Source organism: Drosophila mojavensis, unplaced genomic scaffold (assembly GCF_018153725.1).
Source record: "Drosophila mojavensis isolate 15081-1352.22 unplaced genomic scaffold, ASM1815372v1 contig_74, whole genome shotgun sequence".
Lineage (NCBI taxonomy): Eukaryota > Metazoa > Arthropoda > Insecta > Diptera > Drosophilidae > Drosophila > Drosophila mojavensis.
In genome coordinates, this window is record NW_025318899.1 from 19,164,764 (window position 1) to 19,187,633 (window position 22,870).

Below are 22,870 nucleotides of genomic sequence, written 5' to 3' on the forward strand. Positions count from 1 at the left end.
CCCTTGTTGTTGTTGTTGTTGTTGTTGCTATTGTTGCTGGTCTAACACAATTTGGTCACGATTTAAGCAACGCACACGCCAGAAATTCATCAACAACAGCAACACCACAAGCACCACCAGCAACAACAACAACAACAATATGCATAGCAAATATTGCCTTCAGGCCCAGTGGCAACATTTTTGGCGTCGCATTTCTCCAATTTGCCTGATAAGAAGCGTTTAGCTAAAAACATGCGCCAAATTACAGCAAATTTCTCAATGTTATGCGAACAGCTCCGACCCACACCCACAAGCGACAGCAAAAATTCTATAGGTTTTATGGCTGTGGCATGCATAAATCAAGGGAGCGACCCGAAAACGTTGCATGACTGTTGTATTTCGTCAACATTTGTGTAATCGAACGAACTGAATTTCATAGCCATGTCACGCAAATCTAGATAGGAGCAACAATAAAGGAGCACCTAAATAAAAGTAGGCTACATTTTCCACTTGTCGAATATGCAACGAAATGTTTCACTGCCAGGCAAAAACTACACGCAATCCTAGTTGCTTCACATTTGTTCAATGCACTCCCCTGGCTCAACGCAATTGAAAAGCTTGCAGAAAACGTAAGGCCACAAATCAGAAATTACGTATCACGAATCACGAATCATGTTATCGCTGTGATTTGTCAGCTGACAGCCCCACAAGGCAACCTCTGCTCCCTGTATCTGTCTCTCTCTCTCTCACTCCCTTTCTTTCTCTGTCTCTCTGCTGCCTTCCGTCATTGTAATTAACGCTGTAATCAAATTGAATACCCATGTCAAATGGCCCTCATGACAGATCAGCATCAGCAGCAGCAACAGCAACAGCAGCAGCAGCCGCATCTGCATCTGCATCTGCATCAGCATCAACATTGGCTTCAACAACTGCCTCCGCCTCTGCCTTTCGGCCTCTTCCCACAATTTGGCCTTCTGCTAGTTAAACAACTTTGACTGCTTCAGTTTCAATTGGACCAGACATGCACAGCTCTTCTCCTCGCTTCTCATTGCAGTCGATCCATCATCGGGCCTGAAAATCAGTTGGCGTTTTCTTTTAGTTGTCGGCTAACAGGCAGTTGAACGTGTTCAAAGGGTAAAACGAGTTTTCCCCTTTCGGTTTTGTAACAAATCAAATAGAGCACATGCGTGATCTTTTTTTTTTTTTATTAATAACAAAAAAGGAAGGTACTATTTATAAATAGAAATAGATACGCATATGTAGAGAATTTTTTTTTATATTCATACATATATAAATGTATATATGTGTGTGTACGTGTCTACTAGGCTTATAAGAAAGATTTATAATTGACTTGTTTATGGCAGGAGGCTTTATCTATATCAAATGAAGGAAGCTAATAAAATTTTAAGAATTAAACAAAAATCTATTAGGTGTTTCTGATTCATGCTATTTAATGTATAAAGGATCAGTTAAAAAACTATTTATTATTAAATAAAATTTTTTAAAATCATTGAAATATTATGGATTCAATTTATTTATTTATTTTTTTTTTAATAATAGTTATTCTTATATGTTTGTAATAGGCTTTATGATTTAATTTTGATTTTTTATATATATTTTTTAAAATTACTTAAATTGTAATAAGTACTATTTCAGTTAAAATATTTAATTATTTTTTATTTTATATCAAATTTTAGTTTTAGGTTTTTATTTTTAAATGCAGTAAAGCTTGTTAAATATTCATTTGTAATATATAGATGCTATAAAAACCACAGAAACACACTTTTTATAGGCACTTTCCTGTTAAATTTGAATTCCATTCCATTCCAAATAATATAGACTTAAACAGACCTTCTTCTCTATCAAATATTATAAATTATTCTTTTGTTTACAAATTATCTCAGTAATTTTTTATCTAAATTTTTAAAATATTCTCCACCTTGTTTAGGGTATTCCAAAGTTCGAGCTTACTGATATAAAATCTTTATAGTTTTGCTTTATATTCTGCCCACGCAGCCGTACCTGTCCAGCATCTGTTTCTCTGTCTCGCTGGCCCGCTGTCTCTCGGTCTCTCTGTCTGTAAGTTGTGTCTTTGGTTTTTGTCTCTGTCGCTGATTGCTCTAGATACGTATGTATGTATGCACGCTCCATAGGTTGTCATGATTTACAGTTATGACAATTTTAAGTTGGTTCATTAGAGACGGGCGCACACAAACAGTTGGAAGGCTTAAATGCACAACAAAATACAGTTTACGTGGCTGCCTCCCGCTTACATAGTCTGTCTCACTCTCTCTAGCTCTCCCACTCTCTCTTACCCTACCACACTGGGTGTGTGCGTGTCTGAATGTCTGTGTTATGATTGAAGATGATTACAAATGTCTTCTTATGGCAATTGCCTTTTTGTTTGTTGTATGTTGTATGAATGCAGTTGCATCAGTCGCTTGTCGTGTTGCATATTTCCCAACACGGCGATTTGTAGTCTGAGTCGTAGAATCACAGCATTCGCAATGGTTTGTGTCCACACTTAATTAATAGCCTCTGTCTGCATTTTTTGTTCTTTTTTTCCAAGCTAACTGCTGCCTAATGGTTCCTTAACTATGTATTTATGGCCTAAGCGATGGACAAACGCGTTGGCCATAATGAAATGTTGGCATGTCGAGCCCTAGTGGCTTTACTACCCTATTGTTAATTGAATGCCTGTGACTGCGCTTTATAATATCTGCAAGCTATATAATGGATCTCATCAAGGGAACTCTTTGAGGGACTAAGCGATTAGGCTAATGTTGCTTTGATAATAATTTTCTAAAGACTTTTTCATTCAAATTAAAAGCGTTTATAAATTAATGAACTTAGAATATATTTCTTTCATATCATATATATTTTATATATATATAAATATTAATATTATACATGATTGAGTATACTTAATATATATATACAATACAATACAATATATATACAATATTAATTCGATTTCTTTATCTCTCCTCTCTTTTTTAAAGATTCCCCTCACTTAAAATGCGATGCTTTTCAATGAGACTTGCATAGAAGGGCGTATATTTGGAAAGAATAAAGCAAAGATCGTGAGGCAGAGGGAAAGGGGAAGCAAGGTCTAAGTACGCAGGGGATAGCACATGATGCAAGTAGAAAGAGGAATCGAAGCGTGGAATATAGCAATTGGAAGAGAGAAGGAGAGGTAAGACTTCCTCAATCTCTCTCTCTCTCGCTATCTCCTTTTCCAATATGTCATTAATAAAATGTTGACTTTGAAGCATTTATTATATTAACAAGCGAAATTTTGACATTTATGCATCTACGAATATCAGAGCTAGAAGATTTTATAGTTTCATTACTTCTATAAGATCTCTTAATTTTACAAAACAAGATCATTTACCTTTCTTATGTCATGTAAATGGAATTTGAAGCACTCAGTCTCCATTATGGCTACATTATAATTATGCCGCTTATGCAGAAAACGTATATTTTGTAAGCATTGTTAAACTGTGATCTTAACTCTTCGGGCTAATGAAGCGCGATGCTGTTGCATATGAGCTTTTTAGCAGCTGTTGCGCCATTATCATTTGCTGAGCTGCTGTGTGCTCGTAAACCTTTAACAACTTCTTTATAAACCTGCTGCAGAAACCCACACGCGTACGCACACACACACGCACACACACACACACACATTCATATACATACATACTAATATATTTATATATAGATGGAGCATATTTTCCCCTGGGTCTGCCGCCAAGCCAATGCGCTGAGCATAAAATTTATGATTTGCCTTTTGGCTGCCTTTTCTGACAGCGACGGCAGCTCGGACTTGGGACTGGGGCGACATCGATTCGTGTTATACATTCGACTTGGGACAAACAAGAAACGAGTTTCCAGCTGCCCATTTGTGGACTTTGGAAGCTGAAGCTGCTGCTGAAATTGGAGCTGGAGCTGGAGTTGGAGCTGGGGCTGGAGCTAAATCTGAACTCGATCTTCAAATACGAGTCGTGCCTTTTAATTAAGCTGCCTGCTGGACATGAGCTCGATATCGAGCTCCAATTCCAATACCAAGTATCAATTCAAAATCGAAACTCCTATATTGGGGAATCTCTAGGCGAGGTGTTAACTGGTCCAACTGGCCAACGACTGCAATTTGTATTTGGCCAAAAGCAGCAACGGCCAAATGCCCCAAGGTATGCCCGGACCAAAAAGAAAATTTCCATTCTGATTATTTATGGCGCGGGTCACATGAAGTTAGCAAGTTTATTGGCCCAAGGACCACTTAATATGTCAGTCGGTGAGTCCCGATGCGGCACAGCATATATACAAATATATATGTATGTATTTGTGTATCCATTTGTATTTGCGGCCATGCCTGTTTTTGGACTCTAGCTGCAACCCTTTTGCTTCTGTGCTTTGTTTTTCTCGGTTGCCAAATGATCTCTGTGCACACTTATTTATGGGCCAAGTTCTTTTACTTTTGCTACCAATGTTTGCACAATTGTCTGGCCGGCAGACAATGGGCATTATAAATTCATCAGACTGTCTCCTCGCTGACATACAAACAGGGTCGCCTCAGATGAGAGAGAGTTGAACTGAGAGAGGGGGTGGGCGGTAGAGCTGAGACACAGAGAGCCTTGGCTGCATAATGTATCTGTATCTGTATCTGTATCTGGATCTGTGTAGCCATGTATTTAAGTATCTGCGAGATGCCTTTGGTCACAAAATGGCGCAGCGCTTAGCGAACAATGCAAAAAATGAGCAAGGCGAATGGCGCCAAAGGCAAGTGTTTGACCATGAGATACCCTATAAGTTTCTTTAAATTTCAATACATATTGTAATAAATATTATAAATATTATTTTTAAATTCCGACATATATAGAAGTTATGTCTTTGCTTATATAGATAGCTAGTATAGCTACTCACACACATTATGTCCCAGTTATCTACACACTCTCCCCAGTTATCTACACACCGTTCCCCATCTACAGGGTATTCAAAAAGGATGTCTGCTTTGTGGTTGACATTTGTTTTGTTTGTTGTTCACATTGTTGTTGCTGCTGCTGTTGTTCTCGTTGTTGTTTATGTCGGCTTGTTCCTATTGTTTTTAATTGTGTCAAATTTTTGTGGGCTACGCGGGTGCAGAGACTACAAAATGGCAACTAAAACCCATGCAAGGAGCTGGGGCGAGAAGGTGGGGCGGGGTAAGTGCACCCACTAGGCACATCTCCATTTCAGCAAAGTGGAGCACTGCTGCAGTAGGTGCAAAATCAAAAGCCACTTCACAAAATATTTGCAAAGACCACACACAAAAAGGCTTGTCATATTGTTTTGTGAACTGAATAGCGGGTTCTCAGTGGGCTAAAGGATGTTGAAAGTGGGTGTGTGGTGGGTGCAGCAGGTGGTGCAATTGGAACGATAATTAAACATGCAACAGTGTAAAGCTAGGCAAACTCTCTATACATATATATTTATGTATGTATGTATGTGCGCGACTCTGTTAGCTAGTGTTCCATTTAGTTTCTAGTCTGGAAACTTGCATAAAAAATTGGTACATATCAACGGGAATAAAAGATTAAAGCTTTGAGCGGAACATGCATAGAAAAGGTGATTTTTGGGTTAGCCATAGGTCTATGCAGAAATTTGCACTAAAGTTCTTACGTAAATAGAGATTTGTTTATGAAACGCGGTTGAGCGCTGTTAGTGTATAAATATATATATATATATATTTTAATAGCCTTTAGATCTTAAATATATAACTTTTTATATATATAGACTTTTGCACATTCACAATAAGTTAAATTTAGTATTAATCAAATTATGAAGAACAAATGTCTAAAACATATATTTTTAAATTAAAAAATTTACATATATAGATATTAATTTAAATATATAAACAAAATTAATTTTTAATACATTTACTTATTTGCTCACTAATTGTTACCTGTTTATTATTGCTATAAATTTATATTGATATAATATATGCACAAAATACACATATACATTTTTTTTTATTAGTTTTCAATATTTTTAAATATGTATAATATTTGTAATAAATAAATATATGTATGTCCCAATATTTATATTCTTTTTTTACATATTTTATAAATAGTTTATATTATTTAATCGACCATCAATATTTTAATGGAATAAACAAATTTTTATTTTTTTTTTTTTTTTTTTTTTCAAAATATTCAAAAGCTTATATTCCCCATATTAAATTAAATATTTACAGTATTTCATGAATAAGTCTCAATTTACATTGCATATAAAAAATCATTGAATTTAGATATTCAAAAATGATTTGATTATTTCGTTACCATGAAAATGCCCAATTAAGAGCACTAAATGTTGAGCAAACTGTTAATTTAGTACACAGTTTTTAGTCAAAAGCCAAAAAGCTGCTCGTCAGCCTCTGTTTCCAAAGTCGAACTGCATCAGCGTTTCATTTTCCGTTTACAGTTCGTGTTTATTTACGGCAAAATCTGATATATGTGAAAAATAGGTGTCAACTGAATTGTCCAGACTGGCTTAAAGGCTAGGTGTGGCCAGGTTCTGACCAGTTATTACGGTAAATGGCCGATTTTTTTTTTTGTCAGTCCGTTTTCGGTTTGGCGCGTGGACCGCTATTAAAGGCTTGTAATTAAATATTTTAACAGTCGGCTGTCAGTCGCAAAAGTTGCAAAGCGAGCATTAGCATTAGCACAGAAAAAGAAAAGGAAAAGCCGACGGCCCATGAAAATGCTGAACAGGCCGACATATATGAGAGGGGGTATGTCAAACTTTGTCAACCATTTGGTAACAACGGCCCACACAACGACGGCGACAACTTGTGAAATGGTAATGCGAGACAGTCGCTAAAGTTGACAGTCGGTTGGTCAATCTATCAATGGTAAGCAATTCTTTGTATTTGCGTGGGCAGCAAAGGTGGCATGCTCAGATATACCCTGTAAAAGCAGGACAGGCGGATGAGGTTATAGTAAGCAAAGCTGCTTTTAGCAATGCGAATTTAAAGCAAAGTAAAGAAGGGAGCTATCTGTAAAATTTATACATTACATGACTGCTATTTTATTATTATGATTATGATTATGATTATTATTATTATTATTTTTTTTTTTTTTCAAAATAAGCAATTATTATTTTTTGTTTTTTCTTATAGACCTGACTAAAATATAATTTTACAGGGCAACGCATAGTCTAAATTGTGAATTTAAATATATAAATATTTATTCACATGGATTACAGATTAATTTTTTATTTAATTTTTTATGTTTTCGTACATTCAATGTAAGCAATCAGATTCATTGATATACTTTCGACTAAAACAGAATTATTACAGGGTATGGCGTAGTCTATATGGTTAACTAAATCCACAAATTCAAGAACAAACACAATTTATCTACTTAAAGTTTTTTGTTATTTTGAAGTAATGTTACAAAAGTTGTTTACAGTTTCACTTTCAGAGCCTTGCTGCTGCCACCGGGACAAAGGAAAGTGGATGATGACAAAATGGAGAAAATGCAACGGTACTTTGTTGTTGACATTGCCACTTAGTTTGACACTGTTACCGTTTGAACGGTTCTCTGTTATCGCCCTGTGCAGCGAGTCAAAGGCGAGGCGAAAATACAAAAACAAAAACAAAAAGCCAAAAGCGAAAATATAAAATAAAAGCAAATTGTTTGCCATCGAGTCTTCGATGTAATTTTTATAGATTTACAGGGATTTAATGCAAGGACACATACACATGAATACTAGAGAGTGACAGAGAGACAGAGAGAGAGAGAGCGAAAGAGAGAGAGGAGAGCGTATGTGTGCTTAAGTAGCCGGAAGCTTCTTTACTTATTTTTGCGTTTGTTTTTCTTTCCTTTGTTGGGTCTTCTGCAAATTAATTGAGTTGAAATTGTTGTTGTTGTTGTTGTTATTATTGTTTCTGCTCGTGTGCGAAATGAAAGGAACAATAACAACAACAACAACAATGGCAAATAAATAGTCATCAGCAGCTCCGCATTTATTGGTTATAAATTGATCAATTCGAGCGGAAAATATTAAGTGGATTATAGTTTTAATGCCGCAGGAGCTAAAGGACATTCGGCAAAAATAAATTACACTGATTGCAAACGAAGGGCAAACACAGATATTCTTTATATATAGATATATATATATATTTATGTATATATATATCGTATTGGCATTTATCTGTTGAGGCCAGCAGCAAGTGGATTTTCGACCTCGTCGCTGACTGTCTGCAGAGCTTTGTCCACTAAATGATTAGAGAGGCGATTTTTCTGTGGCTTAACGGAAAAGCTCACCAAAAGCTGATAAAGATGAATGCGGGTGGAGTTAGGTGGTAAGGAGAGACGAAAGCCATGTAAGCTGGTCTGCTGGTATGATAACTTGAAGGACAGTTAACTGTGGGGATTATAATAACAAATAATAGCAAACTGTTTATAAATTAGAGAGTGAACTGAAAGAAGCTAAGGCGATTGTTAATATGTGTGCTATATTTATATGTAAAGTTTGACAATAAAAGAAGAGTTTATAGAGCAGAACAACAACAACTAAAATGTAATATAATTAATATAGTTTATTTTAGATACTTTGGAAAAATAGTTTATAGAAAAGGATAATTTCTTGTTAAACTTGAAAAAAAAAAATAAAATTAAAAAAAAAACAATAAAAATAAAATTAAAGATTGTTCTTTTTGTTTTTGTTTAATAAAACTAAGCATAGAATAATGTGGCAATTATTTATGCTCGAATAAAAGCTGAGCTTGTCAGGCATGCTTCATAGCAGACATGAGCTGCCTTAATAACTACTTTGGCCCAACTTGATTGCAGTTATAAATAGCTTCGATTAATCTTAATAGAATTTTTTTATATATATCACCATATCATAAATCATCTTTGTGCAAGGAATTATAATAAAATTGAACTCAAGTATATATATATATATATATATTCAGCAATTTAAAATTTGCCAAACTTAGTGCACATAAGAAAAATAGGAAATAGACTTCAATTTTATTCCTATTCTAGTTTCATCAATTGAAGCTCTCGCATAGATACATATATGTATGCCTACAATTAAATCCCTTCAACAATAAAAAATAAAAAACTTAATTGACAGCTGTGACAGCTGCTAAAAGGCTTGGATAAACCAATTTCTGCAATTTCTTAGCCAATTATAAATCTGTCTGAGCCAGATTTGAAATAGGCAGTGCGCTGCCAGCTTGGCGCCTTAACAGCCATCATTAAACGTAGATACCCTATAAATAAAGCGACTAAGACCCTTTGCTAAATCCTTTTAGATAAATTAACATTTACCAAAGCTCGACTTTAGGCACTTCTCAAATTATAAAATCAAATTACTCAAACTGAAAACGGCGAATAGGAACAGCGATGTGTGTCTGTGTATGTGTGTGTGTGTCTGAAGAGGCTTTTCTATTAAATTAGTTTGGGTTTGTGCTGCAAATGCTTCTGATCCTTGTAGAAGGATACTCGACATATGTTTATTATGCTAAGGCAGCGGAGCAGCGTTCGCAACAAAAGAGTTTAATGTCACACACACATATATATAGTCATATAAAAGGGTTTGTGGGTATCCTTGGAGATTAGGGAGCAGTTGAAATGTACCAGAAAACAGGACACAATCAATTACAGATTCGCTTGGCTGCGCTTCGACTGCTTTTGCCAGCCATTCATCAATTAAAAAGGGGATCCACAGCAGAATGCTTAATGGCATTCGGTCAATGGATTATCCTGCGGCCCAATGAATTATCCGGCGTCTCGTCTCGTCTGGCTAAAATGCGTCAAAAGCGTTTTCAAATGAGCCTTTTAATGGGTTTACGATTTTACCCATGCTTCCCCGCGCTCCCTCTCCCTTACTCACTCTCTCTCTCTCTCTCAATGACCCGAAGAGTTTTCGCATATTCCCCGAATTGGGCGTTGGCGTTGTCCTTTCGCGCTCTTTGATTAATTTATTTTTGGCCGGATTTCAGTTTGTTATTGCTATTGACATTAGGTTGCTACAGAGGGGAAGGGGGAGGGGATGGAGCGTTGCTGCCGCAGCTGCCGCACATATTGAGCAGCTTCGCTGTCACTGTGTAAATTTTATTCCAGGTCATTTTAAAGCCGCAGCCCCTGCCCCGCCCCTTTGCTGTGGTCAAGCTGTCGTCGCCGGACGGACAGGCTGTTGACTGAAACAGTTGGACGAGTTGCCAGAGATGAAAGCAGTTAATAAAGGGTGTTCCCTCTAGCGCGTTTACGCATAGAGGCCATAATCCATGGCAGAGTTGGGGTATTCCCTCTAGCGCTGCATATGGAATATTCCCTGTTGCTCATAGAACAAACGAAATAGCGGTACTTCTTTTAGCGTCAAATAATGGGAGCATTGCGCTTTTCCCCCCAGCGCCATGGAATTGTGTTTTTTGGTTTTTGTGGTTCGAGCGCAACAATTCTGAAAATGCGCTCGCATAGCTGTTAAGGTTTTGGATTACGAATCGCTGTTCGATTGTTAAACCAATCAATGAAGTGGCTGGAATGCGAGTGAGCGAGCAGAAAAAAAAAACTAAGAACAATTGGGCGAAATGCATTTTGAACGAGAGCATAGAAGTAGGCTGAAACTTTAAATGAGATGAAAAAGGTTATGAATAGAGGCATTCGTAAATAAAATATTGTAAAAATATATTAATATAAAATATATTCATATAAATAAATTTGAAGAATATTTTGCTTTTAATTTTTAATATATGTACTATATCAAATTATTTCTTTATTTTTTGGACCAAATTTTTAAAATTCAATTTACCCTTAAAAACGAATTATTTCACTGTGGAATTTTAAGGTTGATCGTTTATGCATATAGAAACATTTAATTTTATTAAATTCTATACACGTAAAGGTTCGTGTTTATTTAATTTGAATTCCTTATATCAACCAACTGTTATACATATTGCATATAATGTTTATTTGTATTGCATTATTTTGTATTGTATATATTTATATTATATGTATGTATAACTATTTATTTCTAAATAAAATATAATTAGTATATAAGTTTGTTAAACAGAATCAAGAAATATAACTTTAGTACTAAAATTTCATTTTATACACACAAATTTAATCATTTTTAATATATGTATATAATATATATATTATAATGATAAAATATATTTTTATATGAAAAGTTTTAATATGATAAAGCAAAAATTAAGTAAAGCTCTAACAATAATAATGTCAATTTTACAATATTCAACCTAATCATTTTCATTAGCGGAAAGCATTTAAAAACTACAAATTTAATCTCGCAAATTAATTATTTATGAGTTTACTTTCAATCTCAAGTCTAGGGCATATCAACTACCTTCAATATCGTTTACACAACAAACTAATTGCCTACACAACAGAAAATAAGCCCGAATCTCTTTCTTTCCCTTTTTTTTCGGTCTCAATCTCAAGTGCGGAACTCAACAAGCTGCGATATTTCGCACGCAGCTCTCTTTCTCTCTCTCCCTCACTCTGTGTGAAAAGAAAAAAGGTATTTAAGACATGGAATTGCAGACGAATGATGAGAAATTCACAAACAGACATACAGAAACAAGCTCAGACAATATAGAGAACGAAAGGCAAAAAGAGACGAACAAAAGCAAACACAGCGTATCTAACAGCTACATAGATGGATATGTATCCGTCAGATACTCGCAGCACGGCAAAAGTGTGAATTATCCTGCCTCAAAGTATTTAATGCGCTTTACACACGGCAAACAAGGAAGGGGCTGAGCCCAGGCAAAAGGACACACAGCCAGCCTTACACACACACACACACACTCGAAAAACACTTGAGCTTGAGCAAACAAGCAATGAGAGCAATTGAAAGATATACATATATATTTTATATTAAAAATAGAAATCGAATGGATGGAGGCAAAAAGAACATCAGCTACAACAATAACAACAACAACAACGACAAGAATAATAAAAAAAACAACCAAAACAGCTGAACAGCTAAACTCTTCAGTTAGCCGCAAAGTAAATGCTCTAAATTGAGATGGAGAAAATGCTTAAATATACGTATAGGAAAAATAACAAAAATAAAATGGCCAAAAAGATTTATTAAAATCTGTAATATTAAATATTAAAAAAAAAAAATTAATAAATAAATAAGAAAAATTATTTGTATCGCATCATTAAAATTTTATCAAGAACTCGTATCTTTGTAAAAAAAATAATTATAAGAAATAACAAAAGTAAAGAGATTTAGTGAGGTCTGCAAAAATAAATATTTTTATATTTATATATAAATTTAAAAAATATATACAAAACTTAGGCAAATAAATTAATTAACATAATAATTTGCATCCCATACTAAAAAACACCGAAAGTTCCTATCATTATTAATGAAAAGAAAAAAAATGTAGAACGTTGATTTGAACTGAAAACGAATTGAAAATCATTTATTCTGTATTAATTTTTTCATATTCTAATCTTAAAAAAAAAAAAAAAAAACAATAAAAACTTTTATTACACTTTCATAAAAATAAAATGATGATTGACAGCAAAAGCCAATTATTGTTTAGTAGAACTTTGCCATATCACGTTTTTTTTATGAGCTTAATTTTCAAGATAAAATTACTAAGATATCATTATGTTCGCTGATAAGAAGAAATATCCAGCAATAATCATGATCGATCTATTCTAGGAATTAGAAGCGTTACATTCGCCAGCACATATTGCATAATACCCTGAGCACAGAGGGTATGCAGAGCACAAGAATAATAACAACAATAATATTAAAGGCATTTGATCATTACTCATAAAAACAAACAGCGAATGATGTGAAAGGAGACGCAGGCCAGGAGGAGGAGGGGTAGAGAAAGAAAAAGAGGTAAACAGTTGAGAAGGCAAAGCAAGACAATGACGAAGCTGATGATGCGGCCGATAATGATGACGATAATCATAATGAAGCTGATGATGGAGGAGCCAAGAAAATTAATTATACAACGTGAAAATGCGCTGAAATGCATATTATCAAAGGCGAAGCAGGCAGGGGGCCGAGTGTTGAGGGAGGGGGAGAGGGAATGGGCGAGGGGGTGAGGGCGTGAGATTTATTAAGCGTTACCACAATTTTCGGCTATTGGAATCATGAGCCATAAGCAGGCATTACAAATTGCATTGCATTGAGAAAAATGGGAAAACTGGTTTTTCCCAAATACACAGCACGAAGAAGACAACGCAAAAGGCAAAAAAGAAAATAGTGGGAGAGATAGAGTGAGAGAGAAGGGAAGAGGAGTTTCTTCCTTCTATGAGCTTAGTGAGTTTTACCTGCTCAGTCAGGCAGGTAGGCACAGCCAGACACAGGGCGACTCGAGTCACTTGAAGGACGCCCCGTGGCTCCGACATGGTGGTTGAAACTAATTCCACTACGCAACAGGATATGCAGCGCTCCTTATGTTTTACTTCTTCTTCGTCTCCTTTTTTGTTTTTTGGGTAAAGGAGCTGAGCGAATTGGGTTCAAATGAAGACATAAAAAACATTTGACCCAAATGCAAGGTTAAGGAATACGACGAATATAACGGCATACAATGTCCTTAGATATGGTGTGAAAGGGAAAATAAAGCAAAAATATTGCGGCAGTTAGTCAACAAAAACGGAGAACTGTTATGGCTGAAATTCCATAGAATAGCAGATAAAGATCAGTAAAAACGTTTCGTAAATCAAAAATCGATAAGCTAGAACTATCAGATGAAGCTCTGAAAAAACATGATGTCGAAATATAGCAAGCACAATAATCTACCTATCTATGAGGATCAGTAATACATGAAAAAAAATTCCATAAAATAGTTCTAGAGGAAATTAATCATTTTTCGCTAGCAATAATTATTATATATTTTGTTATTCTATATCAATATTTGTTATTTTATTTATTATTTAATAGTTTATTTATATTTATTAATTTAAAGTTGTCATAGAAAAAAAAAATGAAATTGTTTTTATTGAAATAGGAAATTTAAGCTTTAATTTCTAGACTTCTTCAGAGTTTTGCGGACACTACTTTGACAACATTTATGGAACTAATTTTAAAAATTCTTTTAACACTGAAAATTAAAAAATAAATAATTATTTCTATAAAAGTCATCCTAGCATTGAAATATAATGTTCTATATATTATTATATTAAATATTTTTAATATAAACTAATTCTATATATTTCTGCAATATATTTATGTTTTTCATTCTGTATTGTGATTTATTTTCCATATACACTATATTCTTGCTGAAGTTAGTTTTCTTATGATATGCAATTCCCTTAGATCGTTTTTATACTAAGATCACTTTATTAGCATTATTTCTATATAATTCGCTCTTTTCCTCAACTCATTGTCTGATTTTCATTTAATTTAGCTGCTATATCATAATTTTTCGAGTTATATAGATCACTTCATATATTGTTTCTAATTATGCCTCTATTCTACATATTCCTTAAATCATTTTTTCATTTTACTTATAATACCTTTTCACTTTCTAGATTGTCTAGATTATTATCAATGAAATATTCTTACCTTTCCGCCCACTTTCAGTTCGTAGCCCATGCCGAGCGGCGTCTTCAGCTGGACGGGGCACACAAATCCGATATTTCGATGGGGGCTATCGACGCTGATCTGGTGCTTGCGCGTCGTCACTTTGGGTGCACTGCGCGTGGGGGCGGGCGTGGAGGCGGAGGAGGTGGTATTCTCGGCCACACATAGATCCTCGCCGCCATGCACGGGAAACTTGGAGCATTCCAGATTCTCGGGCCAATTGAAATTGTAGGTTTTCATGAGATTCTCACAAACGCGCGCCGATTCGCAGAGCGAGCGACAAGGCGGAATTGGACGCTCCAATATGGTGCAGACGGGCACGTATAGCGAGCAGAGGAACAGCTGCAGATCGGCGCTGCAGCCGATCTTGACGAGCGGCGCAAACTGATGCACCTCCAGGCCCGCCTCCTCCTGCTTGGTGTGGCCGATCAGATTCGGCATTATCGTCATGTTGTAGGGTATATTCTTGCATATGGAAATTGTGATCGGCTCGCAGCGATTGTGATGCGGAAAGCCGTCCAAGGAGCTGCTGCCGGCCAGGTCGGAGCGATAATATGCGCTGGCATCCAAAGGCGTTTGATCGTAACGCTGCACAGCTTGCAGCAGCGCCGGCAGCGACAGCGACACCAGCAACAGCAGCAGCGGCGGCAGCATTTTTCGATTTGCACTCATTTCTATTGGCAGCAAAATTTGAAATTTGTGAATTTGCCTGCGATTTTCTTTTGCTTTGAGTAAATCTTCGCTTTGCTGAATTCTTAAAACTCACTCATTTTGACAAAACACACGCGCACACACAGACACCGTAGCTGGATTAGCGGTAAATATTTACTTATTTTATTTCAATCACGCACTCAAACAAATAACCGCTATTTAGACTTGGCATAACACAAAGGCTTATTTCATCTCAATTTCTATTTTATTTTCAATTTCAATTGCATTTATTCTTTTTTATTTTTATTTTATTACCACAACACTTAATATTTCGGCGTTTTTGTTTTTGCCGCACAAAAGTACCGTATGCAGGCAGCAGAAGTTTACGTAAAACGCGCGAAACAACGTTAGGGATTACATCAAAACGAGATATTCAACCGAGAGCACAACCGAGCGGCAACGCAGACGCTGACAAACTAACCATTGCATGGAGCGCCGTTCCATGGTGCCAGAGTGTGGGAGAGAGCAGCAGGTCTTTGATGGTTTTGGTGGTGGTGTTTGGTGGGCGAGCGTGAGCACGAGCGAGAGCATCGCTGAGCCGAACATGCAACAGCAGCGCTGTTACAGCAGCCGTCGTGTCGTCACTTGTTTGCATGGCTTATGCTCAGCTTGCTGAATATGTGTTCTCCCGCTCTCTCTTTCTCTCTCTCTCTGTATTCAGCAATGTATGTTGCTTGGAGCGACCTTGAATTTGGCGCTCAATGCAGTTGGGGAGAGCGTAAGATAATGAGAGAGAAAGAGAGAGAGAGCGCGCCAACTAAAACAGGGCTGTTAAACGTTTTTGTTTTGGATGATGTTGCGGCGCGAACAGCGACAGCGACAGCAGCTGCGGCGGCAGCAGCTTGAGCTCCTGTTGATTGAGTTAAGTATCAACAAATGGTTAAGAGCCGGCGGTTATCAAATTAATTAAAAACACAAATTTAATAAAGATAATAAAAATTAGCCACGAATATAGAGTTCGTACAACTGCTATATTCATTAGCATAGAGCATCAATCTTAATCATTTACAGTTAATATTTGCTCAGCCGCTGCCGTTATTTCTCTTTGCATTTACTTTCATTGCAAAGGCAAAATAACACAAACAAATCAACATGTTGGGCGCAGTGAACTCTGGACTGAATGTATTTCCGTAATTGTTCGGCTCGCATATTTGCACGACTAATGCGACAATTTATATCCATCTCTGTCTATTGCTATTTCTCAATTCCCCCCTCATTTCATTCAGCTCATTCAGTTTTTGTTCGAGACTTTCTTTTGCACTACACTTGAACTTAATTAAGTCATTAACTTGCGCTTAATCTGCGCTTAGCATGGCAACAATTGCTCACAAAAACCAACTCAAACAAACTTCGCATATCTAAGGAATTTCTGCCTGCCAAGTGGAAGGGGGACAGCCAATGAACTGTTTATATTGACAATAATGATGACATTAGAGGAAGCTTTGTCTTTGTCTTTGGATTTGTCACCTGCAGCACGCTGCGCGGCCCGATCGCAGCTCAGAATGCATTCGCTCAAAGTTTAACATATTTTGACTCACACACACACACACACACACACAATACACACGTATAGGCATCTTTTCTGCTTGTTTTCCTCTGTCAGCTCTCTCACACAATATGTCCCTTCTACGCTCTCTTTCTCTCTCTGCCTCTCTTTCGCTCTCGTGTGGGCTGTAAACAAGTGTTACCGGTTTAGCCGGCGTTGTTCCTTCTGAGCCGCTGTGGCTTCTCTTGTCTGCGTCGCCATCGTCGGCTTGTTTAATAAAAAGCGCCAAAGTTGAGGCAGCATAAAAAGACTTTTCATTGTTGTTGCTCAGCGACGTCGACGGCGCTGCTGCTGCTGCTGCCGCTATTGCCGCTACTGCTGCCTTTGCCTTTTGACTTTGCTTTGCTATTGTTTTTGTTGCTTTCCGTTGGCGCTCGTTTTATGTTTACAAGTGAACGAACTTTGACGCCGCCGCTCAGCTGCTGCTCCTCACTCTCTCGCTGCCTGTCTCTCTCTTTCTCTGTCGCTCACACACTGACAATGTTAGAAAGTGTTTGTTGTTGTGTTCTCCGTGTGTCTTTTAGTATTTGTTTCGCATGTCATTTTATGTAATTAAATTGAAATTGCCTTCAAACTGTAGAGCATATGAAGAGTAAAGATTTGATAGCAGATAGCGAAAGTTAAATTGAATATTTTTCTCTTGTTGAAGTAAATAAGTGGTCATAATGAGGGGTATTATTATGTGATATTTAATAGTTCTACTTACACCTTCGGAAATGTTTACATGACAATAGGGAAGATCTTTCTAATTATGATACACATCTTAAGTGGATGCGTGAGCATGATTAATCTATTGTCTTTTTTTTTTGATTTTTTTTTTTTTTTTTTTTTTAAGATACCAAAATCTTCTATTATTATTATTTTTTTTTTAAATTATTAATAAAATACACGGTTTTCTAAATTTTTATATTTTTAGAAAATTAATTTTTTGTATAATATGAATAGTATTAAAATATTTATTTTATTTTTATTACAAAATCATTTATAAATTTTATTATATATTTTAATATTTTATTTTCAGCTTAAAATACTTCTTTTTATATTTAATTATTTATTTCAATTTATGTCTATTTTTTTTTTTAATATTTTATATATTTTATTGCACATTATATTAAATTTTTATACATGTATTAATATTTCATTTTTAATATGTTACCAAAAATTAATTTCAGCTCTATAAAAAAAAATCGCAATTGTCTATTTCTTTCATATGCTTCGAACGCTCTTCTTAGCTCTCTGCTCGTCTATTGTTAACCCTTAACGTTCAACCTGTTTTTAGCTACATAAATAAGCCGTTATAAGCTACACTCGAACCGGTAGCAAGAAGGAAACACAACCTCATTTGTAGCTACATAATACGAAAATCAATCCACATAACTTTTGGCGAGCATTTTTGTTGGGCCCCGTAAGCAGGGGAAGATAAACAAGCTACCAAACATGGCGTCCAAATTAGAAAGGGTTTAGCTAAAGCAACTCATATGTGCGTGGTTTAGCTGGGCTAATGCAAAAGGGACTTGGGTCCCAAGTCAAAAGGGCTTTGGCTACGCAGCTAACTGCAAGTATTTACATTTGTCTGACCCCCAAAGCGAAAGCCAACTCAAAAGCAAATCCATTTCTTAGCCGACCATCCACCCCACTCAAAAAACATCTTCGAATTCGCCTTCTTTGGTCACATTAGTTGACCAGTTCTACAACCCTCTGAAAAAGTCATGTGGCAGTCGAAACTTTTTGTAACTGCTCCACCAACCCTCAGCCCCCCTCCCCCTTTGCAGCTCGATGCGAAATGTCAACTTTGGAAAACCTTAGCCACAGCGTCAGCCTCAGCCGCAGTCATAACAAACTAATTAGATGTAAGAGCTCACTCGCCCTCTCTCGCTCTCGCCCAGGGGCTAACTGCTTGTAGTGCTGGTTGGGGGTAGTTGAGATGTTGCTGTTGTTGTTGTTGTAAGCCCTCGGGCGAATTTCTTGATTAAAAGTTTACGTTTTGTCTGCATTTGCCAGCGCCATTTTTACAGCTCATTTGTTGCTATTTGCGCTGAGCTCTCTCGCCCTCACCCTTAGCAGCCGCTAGCCTGGCCCTAACCCCCACCCCTCGCCCAATACAAAATAAACCAAAGTTTGGTCGACTTACATAAATAATGCATTATTTACTTAAAACAGCCAAAGGCCAAAAGCTCAATTAAATTTTTGAAAAATGACCAACAACTTTTACCCTGAAGAAAGAGAGAGAGAGAGAGAGAGAGAGCATTATGGGTTACAGCAAATTCGTTCATAGGGCTAGGCTGCTCGCCCTGTTTGCATTGCATTGGCCTGGTCCATCAATCAACGTAAAGCGCTGCAATGTCCATCAAACTAGGCTCGTTACAAGTGTCCTGGCAAGCGGAATGTCCTGCAAACAGGATGGCACAGCAAAAAAATAAACAAGCAATAGGGGTAGTCCCACTCGAATACTCTGCAAAAGTAGCAGAACGTGAGCCATGAACCATAAAGTTATCAAGAACTTGGAATGGCAAAATGATATTTGCTAAACTTGATTTTGTTCTCTCTGAAATTATACAACATTTCTGTGGAGGGTTTAAATTTGGAATCAGTTTTAAATTGATGTGGAACTAGTTATTTATATGGAACTAGATTTGACAATAATTAGTTTTCATTATTTTTATTTCATACTCTCCACACGAGCATTTAATTATGAGATATTTGGTAAGCAGTCATGACGCTTGAGTTCATATTGAACTAGTTCTTATTACTTTTATTTCAGTAAATCCTTAAGGATTCTCTGAATTTATTTTAAGCATACTTAGATCAAAATATATTTTTTAGTAAGGTTTTGAAGCATACTGGACTATTTTCGATTTTAAACTAGTTCCTATTATTTGTACATGCAAATAGAATTTAGAAATTTAAATGTATTAAATTTAAAGTGAATTTTATTTTATTAATTAATAAAAATTATTATATTTAAATTTTATAATAATGGCTTACATTGTACGCCAAATGTTAAATATATTCATTAGTTCATAGTGAACTAGTTCATTAGCTGAACTAGTTCTTTAGCTAAAATTAATACCATTTAATACATTAAATAATACTATTTTTTTTTATAATTAAATATTTATATAAATATATATATATTGAAAATTGAAATAGAAAATGGAATTAAATAATTTAATGTAATAGATACATACATAAATAATAATACAAACAATATATTAAATATTAGTTATTAAAAGTTAAATAAAAAATTCCAGTAGAACTGGTTCTTAAAATGTGTATTTTAACTGAAGCAACAATCATTGGAATTTTCGGATTGTTCTTTGATATGAGTTCCAAACTATTTCAAATATTTCTTAGGTTATATATATATAATTGGTTGGTATTTCTTGACTTTTCTTGAACTATTTTTAAACTATTTAATAACTAAAAATCTAAAATTTGCAGAGCTCTCAAATAAGTCATGATAATTTGAATATGAATCCAATTAACTCTTTAATTACACTTTTAAAAACTCTGTTAAAAGAAACTTCAATAGTTAATAAGATCAGCTAACGGTAAAGAAGTCTTTTGAACTTGGCTCGATTCCTACATACATATATCTGAGATGAAATCAAAGATATTCAAATCGAATCAGAGCATTATTCGTAATGCTCAAGGCTCACAGAGTGAGGGGCAGAGCCTGGACTATAAATAATTGCATTTGAAATTTCGCATTCAGGTGAAGTTGAGCAAAGGCAGCAAGAGGTTGGGGGGAGGGTGTGGGGTGAGGGACTCGCCAGTTGGTAACATGCTGTCTAGGCCTTGGCTATTCCCGACAGAGTTCACATGCGGAGTCGCATTTGCAATCGCGTCGAGTTGCGGAAATTTGCAATTCGCTGCCTCGACTGCGAATGCACTCACAAATGGGGCCGTTGGCTGTGGCCTGGCATACGCTGCGTATGCGTGATAAATGTGCTTAACGTGGGCCGACGAGCCAACGTGGGGCACACACACACACACACACCACGCCCCATAATTCCCTCAGCTGCGTTAGCATCAGCGGAAATGTGTATGCGGTTCCACCTACGCGCGCGCACGCCCGCACCCCCTGGACCGCCCTCCCACCCAGCCCCAACGGCGTTATTTATGCTATTTGGTTTACGACTTTTGCCAGCTGAAGTGTAGACAGAATAGCCGAGTCGAGAACGGTCTAGGTCTGCTGAGGGCGGTCGTGGGCATGGTCTATAACGCCCGTCGGCTAAAGATTTGATCAACTTTTGTGGGAGAGCGCAAAGATTTTTGTTTGCCTCGTTGCGGGCCATTTTCCACTTTGAACCGCATTGTGATTTACATGCAAAAGGGCAGCAGGAGCAGCCAGAAGAGGCTGCCGAGTCGAGGAAGTTGTCGACACGTTGCTTAATTGGGCATTGCTCCCAGTTCAACTAGTTGGCTGCGTCTCTATGCCACCTAATTGAATGCGTTTCGCAGGCAGCTGTGGGTCAAATAGTGGGCGCATGTTTAGCTTACAGTTATGAATGGAGTGCGTTTAGTATATATATCGCAGTTTAATGACTAGTTTGAGCTGTCCTAGCTGAAGATAGAGTATTTTTAATTATTTTCGGGCGTTTGCTCTACAATTTCCTGTGCTTTGTTCTTCAGCTTTTCCTTTCGCTTTCAACAATTGTCTCATCAGACAATTTCCGGTCCTTTTGCTCAGCTGGATCCAGACTGCAGCAACTGTAGTTGTTCAACTCGCTTTTGCTCTCTTTTTATTTTTCGTACCCGAAAATCAGGCCAATTATCCAGGGCCAATCCGAGCTTAGCTTGGCCAATCCAATTAACAATACCCTTAGCCCTGGCCCTCATTATTCCATAGCTCAACTTAACCCTTGTAAACCACTTCAATTGTATTAAACTCATTTGCCTTTTTAGGGTTTGCAGTAACTTTGTATACCCTATAGACATTAAATGTAGTAAAGGGTGTATTGATATAGAGAAAGGGTTGTATTGCATAAAGTATTTTTATGAAACTATGAGCAAAATGTAATTATAAAAAAATATATATTTATATAATTATAAAAAAAACAAGAAATAAAAATTTAATTACGTTAATTTTCATTAATAATTCTATAAAAATATAAATTATACATTTTTAAAAATATTTCTTTTTTCTATATTTTTTCTATTATATTTACACATTTAACTTTTCAATTTTTAGATATGAGCAGATTTTTTCTACATTTATTTCTAATAGATTTTGTGATGGTTCATGAATTAGATAACTTCAATAACCTCAGCTGTGCATGAAACAGGGTATCTCTCGGTCAATTAATATGAACTTTAATACTTTTTCAAACTGTTGTTTTTTTTTTTTTTTTTTTTGGATTGTCTGAAAATTGTGCAAAACCCAGCTAATTTATTGTCCAGATTTCATTTTTGATGAATGCATTTTACTAAATAGGTGTCTAGGAGAAAGTTTTGGTACCTGGCGGGATTTTTGGAGCTGGTGGTGCCAGGCAGAGGGTGGACTAAGCCCCTACCGCAGCGAGGTAGATAAAAAATTTGTTAAGCGGATGCGGAAGCTCGCACACACACACACACATGAGCTAGCAACAAATTAAATATGGCCGCAACATATCGTCTGGAAAAATGGCAGACACCGAAAAAAGAAGAAGAAAAAAAAACCAAAAAAAAAAAAAAAAACAGAACTACACAACAAAATGCGAGTGCAAAAATATAAAATAAGAAAAACAAACAAAGACGAACAACGAAAACTTTTAGCAAGGGTCAAAACGTGCACAGACTGTAAAATTAACGCCACCTTTAACCGGAGACCTGGGATTGGGACTGGGACTAGGATTGGGGCTGGGGCTGGGGCTGGGGCGAAACGGCCTGATGGGCGAAACGTGTGGAACAAGTCAAACAAAAGGCCGGCCGAAGGGTGCAAATGTCTGCAAAGGGTTGCCCAGGCTGCGCGCTTTATTTATAAGTTGCTCATACGCCACGTGAACCCAACATGAAAGAGCGACTTTGAACCAGCGAGACTGCGGCTCCATAATCAGACGGGAAGCTGACCAAACAAAAATT

General features: G+C 36.4%; 1 protein-coding gene across 1 annotated transcript in view; it reads right to left on the reverse strand.

The window, feature by feature from the left end:
- LOC6582959 (frizzled) overlaps positions 1 to 15,686 on the reverse strand; it is a 119,762-nt gene extending 104,076 nt beyond the window's left edge. The window contains exon 1 of the mRNA XM_002008604.4: positions 14,533 to 15,686. Within this exon, the coding sequence (XP_002008640.2) occupies positions 14,533 to 15,222 (690 nt within the window). The 5' untranslated portion in view covers positions 15,223 to 15,686. The remainder of the gene's footprint in view (positions 1 to 14,532) is intronic.
- Between the last annotated feature and the right edge of the window lie 7,184 nt (positions 15,687 to 22,870).